The 16,567-nt window shown below is 52.4% G+C and overlaps 1 protein-coding gene across 1 annotated transcript in view; it reads right to left on the bottom strand.

Moving 5' to 3' along the window:
* CDH26 (cadherin 26) overlaps window positions 1–16,202 on the bottom strand; it is a gene marked incomplete at both ends in the record, with an annotated part of 39,335 nt that extends 23,133 nt beyond the window's left edge. Inside the window, 6 exon segments of the mRNA XM_080814720.1 lie at window positions 5,110–5,271; window positions 6,930–6,949; window positions 6,952–7,051; window positions 14,316–14,335; window positions 15,922–15,960; window positions 16,154–16,202. Coding sequence (XP_080670846.1) covers window positions 5,110–5,271; window positions 6,930–6,949; window positions 6,952–7,051; window positions 14,316–14,335; window positions 15,922–15,960; window positions 16,154–16,202 — 390 coding nt within the window.
* Window positions 16,203–16,567: the final 365 nt, after the last annotated feature.

Here is a 16,567-nt window from a genome sequence, read left to right on the forward strand (position 1 = left end):
CAAAACATCCTCTAACCGTGCAAACCAGCAATCATGTTCCTTGATATTTATGCAGAAGCGTTGAAAACTTACGACCACACGAAAACCCGCACACGGATGTCTAAAGGGGCTTTATGCATAATCATCAAACACGGAGGCAACCGAGATGTCTTTCACTTGGTGAATGGACAAGCTACAGTGTGTCCAGATGGTGGAGCATCATTCCTCACTAACAGGACCTACGGGACTCTGCAGTGCACCCTGCTAAGTGAGGGAAGCCGGTCTGAGCAGCTGAATACACACCGTATGATTCCAACCACGTGACATCCTGGACAAGGCAAAATAGGGAGACAGCCAAAGGATCAGGGTTGCCGAGGGCTCAGGAAAGAGGGATGGATGGATAATGGAGAGGCTGGGGGAAATTTTAGGGCAGTGAAAATACTCTGCGTTGTACTGTAAGGGTGTATACGTGTCATATACAATTTGTCCAAACGCATAGAGTGGGCAGCACCGGAAGTGATCCCTAATGGGAGCATATCGTATTGGCTCAAACGTTGTCGTAAACGTACAGCAGCGATGCTGTACGTGAGTGAGAAGGGGACATGAGGGGTAGGACAGAGGGGGAGCAGGTGCTCTGTACTATCCACTCTCCTCTCTCATCAACCTAAAACAGCTCTAAAAAGAAAGTATTAATTTTAAAAAGTCCCTGCTTATAAAATAAAAAGTGGGCAACCGTATCTACGATTTATTTTTGTTTTTCTTTTTTTTTCAATTTGTATTGTTGATTATATTGTGATTTATTTTTGAGTAAATATTCAATTTACCTGTATTTTTGTTTTTCTAAATAAGGAACACCTCACAAATTTGCCTGCCGTCATTCCAAGGGGCGATGCTAATCTTCTCTGGATCGTTCCAGTTCTAGTCTACATGCTACCGAAGTGAGCGCCATATATATATTTTCAAAAAATGATTTATCTATTTATCTGAGAGAGAGAGAGCCAGGCGGGGAGAGGCAAAGGGAGAGGGAGAAAAGTCTCAAGCAGACGCCCCACTGAGCGCGGAGCCCGCTGTCGGGCTCGATCCCAGGACCCTGAGATCACGACCTGAGCCGAAATCAAGAGTCAGACTCTTAACCGACTGAGCCACCCGGTATATATAACATATGTTATGTATTATATATTGGGACCCTCAGTAATTGTTATATGTTGTCACCCCAATGTATGTATTATATATTACATATATTATGTATATTATATAATATATTCCATGTGTTATGCATATCATATATAATACATATACATAATATAATATACATACATAATAATATATGCATAACATAGGTGATATGTTATAGAACATACATAGTACATGTGGTATACATGTTAAAGTAAATCTGATGTGACCTGCTGCTGAGTCTCTGCTGCTCTAGGATGAACAGTGGTTTTATTTGTAGAAAGGTGAAAAGACTGTGGAGAGTCAGTGCTGAGGCCGGAGTTCAGAGTCCCAGAAAAAGGAGTGAACAGGAGGGACGTCGCGCGGAGTTGCTCTGCAGGCGCAGGATGGTCCGCTCTGGGAACGGCGCTTCCTCGAGGGCTGTCTGCTGGGGGACACGGAGCAAGCACGGGTTTTTTTCCGGGGGAAGCGGCTTCGGTGAGGCCCAGCACCGAGCTCCTCCGTGGACCCCCTCCTCCCTTCCCTGCAGAAGCCCCGGAGGGAGGCACTGTTGGCGCCCCACTGTGCGCCACGGAGAGGTTCCATGGCTGTCCACACTCAGCGCAGCCCAGATTCAAGTCCAAGTAGGTGTGGACTTGGCTGCACCAAGTCCACAGCCACCCAGAGCCCGGAGCAGGCGGCTTTAGCTGCCGGGGGTCTCGGGCCCCGCCAGCCTCAGGCAGCAGCCTGCCCCTTTCCCCAGAGCCCACGGGGTCTCTGCCGCACCGACCTCCCTGGGCAGCTTTGGACTTGTCGGCTTCCCCTCATCGGCCTCCACCGTGGTGGTCCCCACAGCTGTCCTGCAACAGTGGCCGGGGCCCCAGGCTCTCCGGGGTCAGCCGTCTCCTGCTCCCTCAAGACCTCTGAACTGGTCTGTTCCAGGGAATGCAACATACATTTTTAAATTTCTGTGCAAGCAAATTGGCTTCTCACACACCATCTCCGCAGGCTCCTGTATACTTTATGGCCGCGCCGGCAACTCGGCTCCCGAATCACACGGACTTCTGGCTCTGACACGGCGCCAACTGCAAGGCTTCCACTTAAAAATAAGCGCCGCCTGTTTGTTTTGTGTTTATTATCTTATATTCCATTTATGACCCTAAAAGCCACATCGGAGACCGTCAGTTCTCTGGGACTCCTGGGAGGCCCAAGTGCTGTTTATTCTTTGGCAAGACGCTCGGAGTTTCCGGGGACTCAGTGCGGCGGGGAAAGGAGAGGTCGTGGATGTCGTCTGTGCGTGGAAAGGGTTTTCAGCCTTTTGTTACGGACTTAAGATCTACATCCTGGGATGACACACCGCAGTGTGGTGGCGTTATGGGGGGCGTACGACCACCGAAATGACAGGGCGGGTCGGGTGCTCTTTGTCACGGACGAGCACATGGGAGAAAATGCACACACACTAGACGAGGCCCCTCGTGCGCGTGGGTGCAAGGAGGCGGCGAGGAGTGCGTCGGCCTGAAGACCGCCAGGGACCTCGAGGAATATCGAAGAACGACTTTCCCGCGTGCGTTTGTACCCGATGACACTGAGCATATTCTGCTACAAACGGGTGAGATCCTGCCCAGCGGTTCAGACTCGTCCCCCTTCGGGCCGCGTCGAATCTTGCAGCAGTACTCAGCGGCCGCAGCGTTCTCACACGCGCACGGAATTATCAAGTGAGCCCCTCCCCGCCCCACCCCGCCCCACCCCCACCTCCCAAACACAAGCTTTTAATGTTTTGGCTCATTCTGGTGCCCCAGGAGCACAGCAGTGCTACTGGGAAGGCCCTTTTGCCCACCCTTGGGCTGACTCCGCCTCTAATACACCCCGGCTTTACGCGCGGCCGAGAGCCGACGGCGAGCGTCCTCCCGCAGAGGCACGTGGCTGAGCTAGAAGGCCCGGCCCGGGCGGTGTCGCTGTGACCCCGGCTTAGCCCACTCTTCACAGCTGGCAGTCCTGCTCATCAACCCGTTTCTGTCTTCCTCGCGAGTCTGTTAACCTCTGCTTGCTGGTTTCCTCTCCCTGCTGTGACAACCAGGTGCCTTACAACAAAACGTGTTGTCCCATGCTTCTGGGGACAGGACCCGCAATCCGGGTCAGCAGGCTGGGTTCCCTCTGGTCTGAGCCTCTCCCCCAGCTTCTGGGGATGGCCAGCAATCCCAGTGTCCTCTGCCTACGGATGTGTCACCCCGTCGCTGTCTCCGGCGTTCTCGCCTCTGTCCTCTGGGTCCAAACCCCCCTCCTTTTAGAAGGATGCCAGTCCCTGGATTCAGACCCACCCTAATCCAGTATGACCTCACCTTAATTTGATGATGTCTGCAAAGACCCTATATCCCGATGTTGTCATATTCCATATGACCCCATGCCAGGGGTAGGACTTGAACCCATCTTTTTAGAAGACACAATTCAACCCACAACACTTGGAGGCAGACACTACATTCTGCTGGGCTCATTCATTCATCCAACATAATGGACTGAAGACCTATTGTGTGCAGAGCCCTATTCCCGACTCAGGGAAATGTGTGCCGGTGGGGAGATGGACCACCCATTAGAGAACCAAGTTGGTTCAATCCCAGTTGGGGCCATCGGATCGCAGGTGTGAGCTCACCCAGCAGGTCCGAGCACAGGTTTGGAAATCCTGGCGGAGGGGGACACATGCAGACATCCCTCATGTCCCCACATTTTTCCCGCTTGCTCTGACTATTCCCTGGGACCTCTGTGGGACATGCGGAGCTTTTCCATTTGGGCCTCACATGTCAGAAAACACTCCCGTGGACTTGGCTGAGGCATCACCAGCTTCCAGCAAAAAGTCCCGTATTAAACCTCATGAAAGCCAACCCTGGAAACGTCAGTGAAGCTGACGGCCCCTCTGCACTGGGCACGCGGCAGCCGTGAGGCAGCGGCAGCCCCCGCTCCTGGGAGCCGGCTGGAGAGGCAGAGGCTCCGGCTTCACTCTGACTTACGGAAACGTAATCCGCATTTTTACAAGATCCCTTGGTGATCTGTTTGCTCACTCAAGATTTAGCAGGGCTGCCCAGGTCCCCCTGGGACCCACTCTAGGTTCCTTCTAACAGAATCAGCACGTTCCGCAGATGAGGGTAGGGTTTATCTGAATGCAGTGACGGCCGGCAGAGTCGTCTCTGACTTCTGGAGTTCGGGGAGAATTTCTCCCTGCCTAAAGACTGGAGATTCAGTGCCTATCAATGAGTTAAGGGCATCTATTTTATTATGCATATAAATATTTTGAGGCCGTTGGAGAAAAGGTATAAAATTCCTTCTTTGAGGTGTTCCTTCCCACCCTGAAGGAGTTAATGCACCGGCAAGCGGGTCCGAGAACCGAGCTCAGCCTCCAGCAGAAGTCAAAGCACAGCAAAGCCCGGCATCCTGAGCGTCCCCTCTCGGGGAGGCTGCTTGCCTGATACACCACCGCGTGGTTTAGGCATCTTACTTAATCGATTCCTTTCCTGGTTTTGAACCTGGATTTCAGATTCAGAGGAGACCACGGTCTTGGGGTTATGAGATCCTAACGAACCCGGGGAGTCACGAGACCAGCCGACACCAGCTGTGGGATCGCTTGTCCGTCAGGCAACTGTGGGGTCTGCTCATGACCTCTGTCCACACATTTCAGCTGTGACTCATCAAAAGCCAAATTAGCCCACTTTCATGAACACTCTATAGCCTTAACCCCAAATGCTTTTGGGTATCCTGATCGTGCTGGGAATCCAGTCATTAGAAGGAAGATCTGTGTCAGTTCCCATACTTCATCCCAGCGTCTAGAGCTTGAAAACAACGTTGCCCAATTAGCCTGTCGGCCCACGCGTGCTGTCATGGGCGGGCTCCCGTGACATGGCACACGGGCGGCTTCCTAAGGCCGGATATACTGGCCCTGCCACAGCTTTACCATAAACCCGAGCTGAGGATGTATCAGATGTCAGGTACCTTGAAAGACGGCGTGGTCTCCCGGTCGACAGGGCGGTGAACGTCCACTCTTCCGTTCCTGTGATCTTCTCTAGAGAACAAACCCATCTCCGGGTACACGTCCACGCCAGGTCCACTGATTAAATATGTTAATGACATGTTGTATGACATAGCGTTGAACAGCTGCAGGGGAAAAAATAATGGGAGAAAAGAGGATGAGAGTAAACCATAAGGCCCACCAAATACCAAGGCCGGGACTCAGGCACCTGGTAAGCCCCACGCCTCGAAATCGCTCACTGAGGGTTTATCTGAAGGAAACAGAGAGACTTGCAAAGAGGCGGGCGTGAGGTTTGTCACAGTGAGCCAGTGGCAAGAACGCACGGGTCCCTCCCTAGGCAAGAATCCTAGCGCAGTACCCCCTCCACGGGGCAGGGCCCCCAGCCGTCAGGACTTAACACACTCTGCCCCAGAAAGGGGGCTGCGTCTCACGGGTACACCAGAGAGACAAGTTGCAGAACGATATGCGTAGCGCGATCCCGTCTTGTCAAGGAGGACTCCCCTCGGTGAGACTCTAGAGAACTCTCTGGAAGGGGTTAACACGAGTGATCCCTTCAGGGAGAGGGGAGCCCTCGTGCGGCTAACATGGAGAAAGGGCTGAGAATGAGCCAGGGGACTCCATGCCTTTCGTGCCCTCGCCTGTTTAATCCTTAAAACAGCCCCACACGGTAGGTCCTCCCGTTGATGGCACTGCTCGCTGGGAAAGAGCGAGGAGGCAGGGCTCCCGCAGCCGGGGTGTGGGGCGCCTGCGGTATGAGCCCACCGCGTCCCCTGGACTCTTGGGAGTGGAGAGTCTGAACCATTGAGTCTTGAAAACATTCGTTTTTTTTTTTTCCTTTTATAGCAGGCGTCTACTATTTTTATAAACACTGCAAAAATGTGAGTTATTTTAATTTCTTTCTCCAGAAATCGTAGGATGTCGATGCTGTCGGGACCGAGTCACTCAGCGTGTAATTCACAGGTCCATAGGGTCAGGCATGTCATGGCAAGAATGACACGGGCCACGTGCAAATATACTGGCATCCCAACATGGTCACGTGATGGCTTCGACCTCAGAGGGAGGGAGACAACAGGGAGTGGGGGGGACTGTGGGAAACTCAAGCCCCATCCAGTGGTTGCCATGTGGGAACGCCGGCTCCCTGTGGGCAGACCTTCTGACTGTCAGAAAGGCTCTACAACTACAGAATTTCTAGTACAATCTTCCTATCAGCTCCATTTCATTGTGGTAAAATACACACAACATGACATTTTCTACCTTTGTCATCTTGAAGCGTGCGGTCGGGCGGGACCAAGCGCATTCATGCTGTTGCGTGGCCACCACCACCATCCGTGTCCAGAGCTCTCGTCATCTTACCAAACGGACGCTCTGTCCCCCTCACACAGGAAACCCCCGTGACCTCCTCCCCGCCAGCCCTGGCCGTCACGGCTTTTTGCTTTCTCTTTAGTTGTTTTCCAAATCTCCCTTTTCCCACCACCTCCCAGTCTCTGGTAACTGCAGGCTCCTTATTTTTAAATAATACATTGGCGTGGGCTAAAGAAAGCAGCCCAGCGGGCTGGAGGGAAGCAGCCCTCGTCCCACGGGACTGATGCTGTCAGCGCGCGCTCACATGCAGGGACCTGCCCGAAGCCCCCCGGCCTGGTGGAGGTAGAGCGGGTTCTAGAAGCCAGTGCGGCGTTCCTCTGCCCACTGCACTCCCCGGCCTCCTGAGCACGTAGCCCTTCAACACTCGTTCCTCCTGACAAGGGGAGGCGTGCCTAGAGAGGGGGGCGGGGGCCTTCCTCACCTCCCCAGCAAGTTTGGGGAAGGCCCTTGACCTTCCTCCTCCAGCTCCAGGGTGGTAATAACCCCTCTCCTCTTGGATCGCCGTAGGGGCCGGTGGCTCCCCCTAACATTACAGTGACGACCCTGAGGATGACGGCAATGTGATGTGACAAGCACAGACGGGCGTCCTCACAGCCGCCTCCAACGCTTAGAAATTTAAAATGCCAGTTCTCTTGACAACCGTGGAGGCGTCTCTAGACTGTGGGCCACCCACTGATTTTACACGGATCCTGAGATCGTATTAGAGATCACCTTTAAAATCATTGCCTACTATGTGCCAGCACTCCCTCAGCCGCTGAGCGGACGAGCAAGGTCCTCCCTCCTGTTGCCCTCTGTCTTTCTGAAATCGTCACTGGGAACGTCTCCAGTCAGGGGTGATGGGTCTTCAACGTCTCTTCATCTACTACTCTCCCTTTCAACAGGGAGAGGCTCAGACTCAGACGTTGGGTTCAGAGACTGTCAGGTGAGGGACCACAGGGTTTAACCGACTACTTAATGCAAGCAAAGTTGCTTTAATTTTAATTTAAAATTAAATTTTAATCTACATATTAATTTTTATCTACAAACATGTGAGCCTTTTCAAAAATTATAGTTGACTCTTGAAACAATGCGGGGCTGGGGCACTGCCCCCAGGGGTACCCGAAAATCATCGTAGAAACTTTGACTCTCCCCAAACTTAACTAACAGCTTACTGTTGACCTGAAGCCTTATTGGTAACACGAGCGGTCGATTAGCACACGCTCTGTACGTTTGTGTATTATATACCGTATTCTTAGTATGACGTCGGCTATAGAAAAGACAACGTCATTAAGAAAGTCATAAGGATAGAAAATACATTCACGCACTAGCACTATCCTGTAATAAATCAGCATATGAGTGGACCATGCACTTCAAACCCATGTTGTTCAAAGGTCAACTGTACTTAATTAGAAAATGAGTTGCTGATAAGAACCATGGGAAGGAAGTATTCGTAAGGTGGCCTGAGCTCCTAACAAACATGGCTGCCCCCCGGGCTGTCCAAAGTCCACACACTGGATGATGTCAATCCCATATATTTTAACTCCGTAAAGAGGAACACAGTGCGAGGAAGCTCTGGGCCAGTGCCGTGCGGCTGGTGTCTGATGTTTGCAGATTCTTCATATTCTAGGAGACATAAAAGCATCCTCTACAACTGCCTAGCAGCCCCTGAAGGTTCCAAAAGGCCACATCTGGCTACTAATTTATTTTCTGCAAACTGAACATCGACCAGGAACTAAAAACCTTGAAACTGCGATCAAATCTCTGAGTCAAGTGTGATCTCACTTAGTTTATGAAGATGGTGACTTCCAAACCCCACCTTTGTTCGATCAGTAAGATCATCCTCTTCCTGTTGGAAGCTGTTGACGCTGTTGACCTTAAAACTACAAATGATGTGAATTAGTAGGGGATACACTTATCAGACTCAGGTAGAAACTCCCTGAAGACCTACAAATCTTCTCGAATGAGAAAAGAGGGGGAAAAAAGAACCTTAATGGATAAATATAATTTCTTGTTCTTGACATCTCAGGTCACATTTACTGCTTTTCCTGAGCATCTGTAGGAGAACTAACCAAAGGAATTCTCACCGAGTCCGGCCGACATCAGGGACACTTAACACCGTAGCGCACAGCCTCGACTGTACGCAGCACTGGGGGAGAGCAGACTGTCTGCTGGGGGTGAGCACGGTGTGTTTACGGCAAGTGCAGAATAGCACCGGACATTAACTGGTGGAGAGAAGCAATTGGGCTTTTTTTTTTTTTTCCTGTTTCCTCTTTTATTTTTTCCTTATTTTAGATTTTATCTTATCGTAATCAATAAAGCAATAAAACTCAGTACTTTTCACTTATATGGTGATCTACATCGAGAATCATTTATTATTTACATCTCAACATGCCCCAGGACAGCCACACGTGCACGGTGACACTGTGGGAATAGAGACAGGCAGTGCAGAGTGTGTCACAGTGACACGCAACAAGCTTGTGCGGGTGTGTTGATGCCTGCGGCTCTAGTCTGCCCATTTTCACTACGGGGTAGCCTTTCAGCCCACGGACAGGGGACAGTTCCTTGATTCATTCTCCCGGGGCTGGTTATCTGGATTACCCGTTGTTTGTTTTCGCTTAAACAGAAATGCCGTGGTCACAAACATCCCCACGCGGAGAGGAAATTTCTGGGGAGCAGCAGCTTTCTGAGTGGGGTCCGCCGGGGTGTCTGACGCTACCAGAGTCTGCAAGGCCACTCGCTTGCCTCCTCACACCAGGGCATCCTGCGCTGATTTTCCTCTATGACGTCTGCACCGATGGGACAGATCACTGGGGCCTCAGCCCCGAGGAAGGCAGCAGCACCAGAGCCGCCGGCATCCCTGTGTCCTCATCCCCACGCATGTGCAGGAAAAAGGAAAGGAAAAGCCTGTTGCGTTTAGGAATGAAGTCATGGGTGACCTGACTCGATGGCTGACGTCCCCTGAGAACCGATGAAGCAGTAAAGGCCACGAGCGTGACTGTCTTGTGCTGCTGGGATGCGCGTCTGTGGGACTCTGCGTGACTAGTGAGACGTATACGCGAAACCCCAGGCGACCCAGCGGGGCAGAGTCTCAGAGGAAGCAGGTGGGTGCTGGCTGGAGTCGCCAGCTGAACGGTCCACGTTTTTATGGGACAGCGTTTTCCTTGAAAGACTGTCGCTCAGGATTGGGCACCTGGCGGATAGTACTTCGACGGTAAGTGAGTGAGCCTATCACTTCAAGAGGAACCGTGGGGGGAGTCATGTTGCCAATGACAAAAGGGAAGCGCTCAAGCCAAAATTTAGAATGTTGGAAAACTTATGTCTGCTACCATGGGCTTGACTGCTTCCCAGAACTTCCAGATGTTTCTGGTGATATCAGTGGAGATATTAATGAGTGTGATTTTCTGATTTTGTGGAATGAAATCTGTCAACACTTGGAAGATCTGCGCAACTCCGTGAGCCGAGAGTTTCCTACTGATTAACACACAATGTTCCGAAGTCATGCACGGGGAAGGATCATCCAAAACGCGAGACAGACAGGCCGGTGGTTTTGAGTTAACAGAGCACGGAAGGTTTATGAAGATGTGTTCAGATTCTCCATGGCAAGTGATTGTTCAAAAACGCCACTTGTCAAGCTTTGATTTAATATCAAAGAAGGATTTCCACAGTTATCTGCTCAAGGCCATTCAAATATTCCTCCCTTTCTGTATGCATGTATGTGTGAGGCCAGAATTTCTTCATGTCCTTTAACTAGACAACATTTACAAAGGACTGAGAGCAGACTCGGAGAGCAGAATCCGGCCTTTCTCTTTTAGAACAAGAGATTTGCAGGAATATAAAACAGTGCCACTCTTCACGCTAAACAGAATTTCTTTAAAAACATTTCTCATAAAAGCACGTGACCTACACTCACACGTACTGGGTTTAGTATTCTCTTTAACGAACTGAGGAAAACTTACAACGACCCAGTCTTAATTTCTGGTGACTCGTAGTAAATATATCCCACGCCAGCAGGAGGTCTCTGGGCTCTCCGTGATGTGACGTGTGTGAAGGCATCCTGAGAGCAAACGGTCGGACCCCTGCTGCTCTAGGACTTAAGCCTCAGTCTCCGGGACAAGGTGAGTGAGCCCCCTTGGTCCTGGGCATTTTGCACCCGTAAGCTCCGTCCTTGCTGCAGGGCACATGGTGCCCGATGGACTGGGTGTTAGCGGTTTCCCAGAAAAGAACACACATACCTCGTGCGTCCTTCCCTTGTGGCCCGTCACCCTCCTGGTGGGGGGCGGACATCACCGGCTTGTCCCATTTCATTAACGTCAAGGACCGTGACGGTATTTGTTTCCTGCTACAGGCTACATTTCTATTCACTTAAAGGAAAAGAATTTTTAAAGTCTTGGAGTTCCAAAATCTCAAACGTTGATTTATTCAGACATTGAATGCTTTTTGATTCGTGTCAGTGGTTTTAAATAAAGGGCCTAACAGGTATATGATTTTAAGATGGAGAAAATTGCAGTTTTTGCAAAAGAATGAAGAAATTCATTCCGTTTCCAACACAGATCTATTCCCCCAGATGAGCCCAGGCCACTAACAAGGAATATATCAAGGTTTCTCCTCATTGCTGGCCTCAGTTTCCCCTTCTGTAAATGAAGCCTTCAAGGGCCCTTTCCACGCACAAGCTTCTGTGCCTTCACTCTGCCAGCACCTGAACAGCTCAGCCAACAGCCACGTGAGAGTGCGGGTTCCGAGCTTTGCACACAGGACGCTCTGTGTGTCCCACGTTCCCCCCTCCACGCACGCCTTGCAAATGATGCGATCTCGTCTGGCTGTTGCAAGAAGACCAGAAAAAGGTTATATAGGCTGAAATGACTTTGTAAGTATGCTTATTATATTTCCCATCCCTGCTAAGTTTAGGTAGTTGGTCCAAAGAGGATGCCATCCAAACGGTGTATGTAAGGTTTCTGTAACGTGAGGGGAGAAAACTTCCTCGCAGCTGGACGTCTCTGACTGCAGTGTCCCCCTGATGTTACAGGCCAGGCGGGCATCTGGTTGCAAGGGTCACACACACATCATCTGACAGGCGGTGCTAGGCGTGGGGACATGGGACCAGGACTGTCCAGGCTGCCGTAGTCAAGTAGCCAAGACGTCATTGCAGGGAAATAACCCAGGTCCAGGAGGGCTTTGTGTCTGCAGAGGATGCTAAGGAACTACAAAACTTGCATGGAAATAATTCTTTCCTGAAAATATTTCATTTTTTATTGCAAATTTGCATTCAAAGAGGATTTTTTGAAATGGAGTTGTCATTGGCATTTGCCATCGTATTCGCTTTAAGGTGTGCAACATCGTGACTTGCAAAATGATCAACCACAATAAGTCTACTTAACATCTGTCAACACATAGAGTTACAGAATTAGTTTTCTCGTGATGAAAACTTTAAAGATCTATTCTCTTAGCAACGTCCAAGTATGCAGTGGGGTACGACAAACGATGACGCCACGCTGTGCATTTCCGGTGTTCGAAGCTATCCAATGTGTGGCTCTCGGCCACGGCAGCCCTAGGAGGTTAATCTATTGCCCAGGTATGTTCTCTATACAGAAGTTCAGGTGATCTTTAAAAGTGTGGACCTCATCATGTCTCTGGGTCCCTAGGGCTCTCAGGACAGAGCCAGCCTGCTCCGTCCCTGCCGAGTGCCTGGCTCCACGCCCCCCCCACCCCCCGGCCACACCATCTCTCACCTTCTGCAACCCACTAACTGTTGTTCTTGGATGGGCGCTTCGTAAATTAACCGGGCAGAACATCGGTGCTGACGGCTTTTAAAAAATAAGTTGATTTAGAATTTCCCAGGTTAAAAAATAGCAACGACAACATAACTGTCCGATTTCATTGTCTCAACCCTCCATCCTCTCGATCTTGGAAGCCTGCCACAGCCCAGAGCAGAGGACTCGAAGCCTCAGGACCAGGAATTGCCCTACGAGCAGGGCAGGATTCCCCTTCCACGGCCTACCACTGAGTCTGGACCCAAGATGAAAACCTGCAGGGAAGCCACAACTTTGTCACTTGCTCTATGTCCCCCGGACGGCAAAGAGGTGGGGTCTCAGAGCAAAACTGTTGAAGACAGAAGAGCTCGCCAGCAGGGTGGGGCCCGGGGCTAAATGTGGAGCTCAGAGGAGGGCCAGTGGGCACCTGTTCTGGATGTCACAGGCGGTTGTAAGCCAGCTCTGTGGCCAACGAAAGGAGCGGGAAGGAGTGGGTTCTTTAGAGCCATTTCAGCAAGAGACCAAGCACCACTTGGGCAGAGAGCGCTTTGTCCTGTTGAGGGTCCAGGACGGGGATTGCTGGAAACACCTGATTCCCGACTCCAGAGCTCTTGTCCTCTGTCTCGATTCCCTGGAATCGGTCTAAAGCGGCTTTCACCAAACGCTGAAATTACCACCCCCGGTCCACTCCCCCTGCGGGCCCCCCTCAGCACACCCTCAGACATGAGTCCGCCCGGCTGGGCTCTGCTAATACAACAGGGAAGAGGAAACTACCTGCGTTTTCTGACGAGCACCAGTTAGGGCAGGAGCAAGAGAAACAGGGGGACAGACTTTGACGATTAGAACGAGCTATTGACAGGACTTGACTAGGCTGGGAGAGAAGGTGAGAGTATTGTCTGATTGAGGACATTCGCAACTGGAAATGCCAAAGGGGACTGAGAGAATTCTCCCAATGCCAAGCCAGACTGCCGAACACGGCGCTCGCGTCAGAAGCAGAACCCCACTGGAGCATGTGGGTCACACACAGGGTGCCCCCAACTTTGTTTACGGTCCCATTCCCTGCATCCGACCCAGAGCCGTAAACAGTCGCAGCATGGGCACCAGAGGCATGTCGCCAAACCAGAAGGACACCGACACACGGACACACCGGCCAAGTCCCCCCCACTTCCTTCACCAGGACAGGGAGAGCAAATATTAGCTCCACGTCCCGGCAAAGGAAATAAGGTTTAACAAGTGAGGCTTAACGAGTTAAAGCAGTAAGGCCAGAGCCACCCTGCAGATCAGCTCTGTCTGAACCTCTGGGGGAGGTGGCCAGGCCTCCGGAGTGCGACAGCTCCCAAGAAGAGTCCACGTCAAGCCAACGTGAGAACCAAGGTCATGGTCAGCCCAGACCGCCAGCGGGGGTGGACTGGCCGGGTTCAGATGCTAAGCGGCCCGGCCCAGACCGACAGCTGGCCCTGGGCCAGCCACTTCGGGAGAACTGGACACAGTAACCTCGAGCCCACCCCTCCCATCCCTTGAAAGCTGTGGCACTGGCAGCCCGTCAAGTGCAGGCCACGGGAAGTCCCCATGTGCGCCCAAATGCAGCAAGCCCACCCGTGTCCTGACCTTGATTCCCCCATTAATCCTTCTGTCTGAGCCCTGGCCAAGGGCAAGGGCAAGGGGTCAGTCCCCCGACCCTCAGTTTGCTCAGATCGTCTCAGTCTTATGTGAGGTGTGCACAGGAGTACCCTCAGAAGTTTGGGTCAACACAAATCTGGATAAAAATGGCGTGTGCTGTATGAACCAGTGGAAGACGAGTCCCCTTAGCCCATCCCCGCGCAGCCCCAAACAGGTTGTGATCCCAGACCTCTCCTTCGTAAACGTTGGAGCCCCGCTGCCAATGGCCCACTACCAGTGTGGGGACGCCGGGCTCCCCCAGACACCTGCCCACCTCGCGGGGCATGGCCAGGGCACCCTCCTCGGTCCCTCCCTCGGGCCGTCACCCCAGCAGGGGCACAGCCAATAGGAGCTGTGCATTTAGTCATGGACCATCCTGCCTGGGGGCCCCAGCCCGGGTCCGGGCACCTGCCCCAGCTCACCTCCAGCAGCAGCAGCAGCCCTGGACCAGCGACAGCGAGCTGTGGCCCCTGGAACCCATGTTCACGTGGGGATGTGCACAGAGGGCCACAAGCCCCCCACCACGGCCGGTGTCCCCCACAGCCAGGCTTCTAATCACCGGTCACTTCCTTCCCAGCCCAGGTCTCCTGGTGCTCTGGGGGCACTCCTGTCCCTGACACCCTGGTCTCCTCTCTCCCGCCCTCTGTGCCCAGCCGCACTTGTGTTTATCAGAGCGGGCTGGGCTGGGCTGAGGCTTCAGTTTTAAACTTACGGTTACTGTCGACTTCCCAGGAAGGGTGTGGAGAGGAACGAAGCCTGACCCACCTCTCATGCACACAGGCGGGCTGGAACCCGACCCCGGCGGGTCACCCCAGCCTGTGGAATGTGACACCGGCACGTGTCCTTGCTTTGTTTGTCTTTCATTCCAGCTCCCAAGGCCCCATAATCTCTGTCTAAAGTAGGATATTTTAATGGCTTTCTTATAACCCCTACGCTTTGAAAGGAGAGCAGTGGAAAAGGACTCCAAGAAAAAGGGACTTGATCAAGGAAAGAAACCCAAACATTTTCACTTTCCGAAACGCCAGCGACCTTTATCTCAACCATGGGATAACGGTTGGGCTCAGGGCCAAATCTCTGCCCAGCTTAGCTGACTCTGTCCTTGTGACTTTGGGATTAAAGGAGGATGGAGAGATGGGGAGAGACACCCTACGGGCGGGGGCCTCTCTGCCAAACTGGGGGTCTTTGCACTAGAATACCAGGAAAAAGGAGTCTACGCAACAGACACTTAAGGTGGCAGTGATTGAGTTTAATACAAAATCGAGGCCCGTTAATCCGACCACCTGGACATCGTAACCCGTCACCACACGACCTTGTTTCAAACAGCGGAGAATTCTTGGGCAAGTGGAGAAGGAATCCTTCCTTCCTGGGCGTTCACAGCTCTGTGAGATGCCGCTGGGTGTTGTCATTTGAGGAGTTCATTATCGTAATCCGAATCAGTAGCTTATTATTGGAAAGAGTAACAAATGTAATTTCAAGGTCTCTATTTTGCGTGCCCAAATAGAAGCGGAATAATAATGATCTAATGGACAACTTCATGCCTGTTTTCAAACTGGGTATTTTTATTCCGTGGCAGTCTACGGAAAGTTTGATTAAGTTAGAATGGTTAATCCGGGCTTTACAGATCAGATGAGCTCACCCCTGTGGAAGGTTGTGGAGGAAAAGGAAGATGCAGGGTGGGCAGCCGACCCGGGGAGTCGTGCTGCGGAGGACAGGGTGCCGCCTCCGGAGACTGGAAGGGGCCGGGGTGCGAGTGGAAGGCTCTGCTTCTACATTTCTTGCAGCTGAAAGAACTTGGTCTTTTCATGAGTAGAAACAGCCCCATTTTCAACATCCTCAAACGCTGAAAAGCAACCGAGCAAGATGTCGGCTTCCCCTAAGGCCGCCCTTCTCTGGCTGGGGCGGAGTGGCGCGGGGCTTCACCTGCCGCGGGGCTTCACCTGCCGTGGGGCGCGGCTCAGGGGAGGGTGAACCAGAAGGCTTGGGTCCTGGGCCTCTGTGACTGCGGACTCTAGTGACACGCACTGATACCTCGCAGCCACAAGGTGGCAGCTCCCAGACGCTCGGGACCTGCGGACGGAATGCAGGTGCAGGTCCTGGAAAGGGAGGGAAGGAGGCTAACGACCGACTGGGACTCACAGCCTCACCTGGCCCCACCGCCTCCCCCTCTCGGGATTCCCTATCACGACGAGCACACCGGGAGTGCTGCCGAGGATTGATTTTGTCAGGCATCATCCAGGACAGGGCAGGTTCCCGCCCACACCAGGCACCCGCTCAGGGTCGATTTTCAGCGTGAAGGCAGCTCCCTCCATCTCGGCACAGAAGGTTCCTGCCGGCCCGGGGATCGGTGAGTAGGACCTTAACTGAAGACGAGGAAGCATCACATGCACGACGCTCTAAGAAGAGATCCCAACAATTAAGACCGGATGCTTCGGTGCCATGGTGGAACGGGTCCCGTCACCCCTCCCCCAGCCTGCCCTCTGCCACCGCGACCGTGGACGTGAGGGGTCCTGGGGCTGGGGGTCGGCTGCTTTCTGTTCCCCTGACTTGTAGGAGCTGCCCTGCCCCCCCACACACACACTTGGGAAGGATGGGCAACTTTCTTTCCATTTCGGGAAGTCAGTGGGTTGGATTTTTCTAGGGTAATGAGTGGGAGTGACTGCCAGGCTGGGCGCCT

Source organism: Martes martes (genome assembly GCF_963455335.1).
Source record: "Martes martes genome assembly, chromosome: 9".
NCBI classification, from domain to species: Eukaryota; Metazoa; Chordata; class Mammalia; order Carnivora; family Mustelidae; genus Martes; species Martes martes.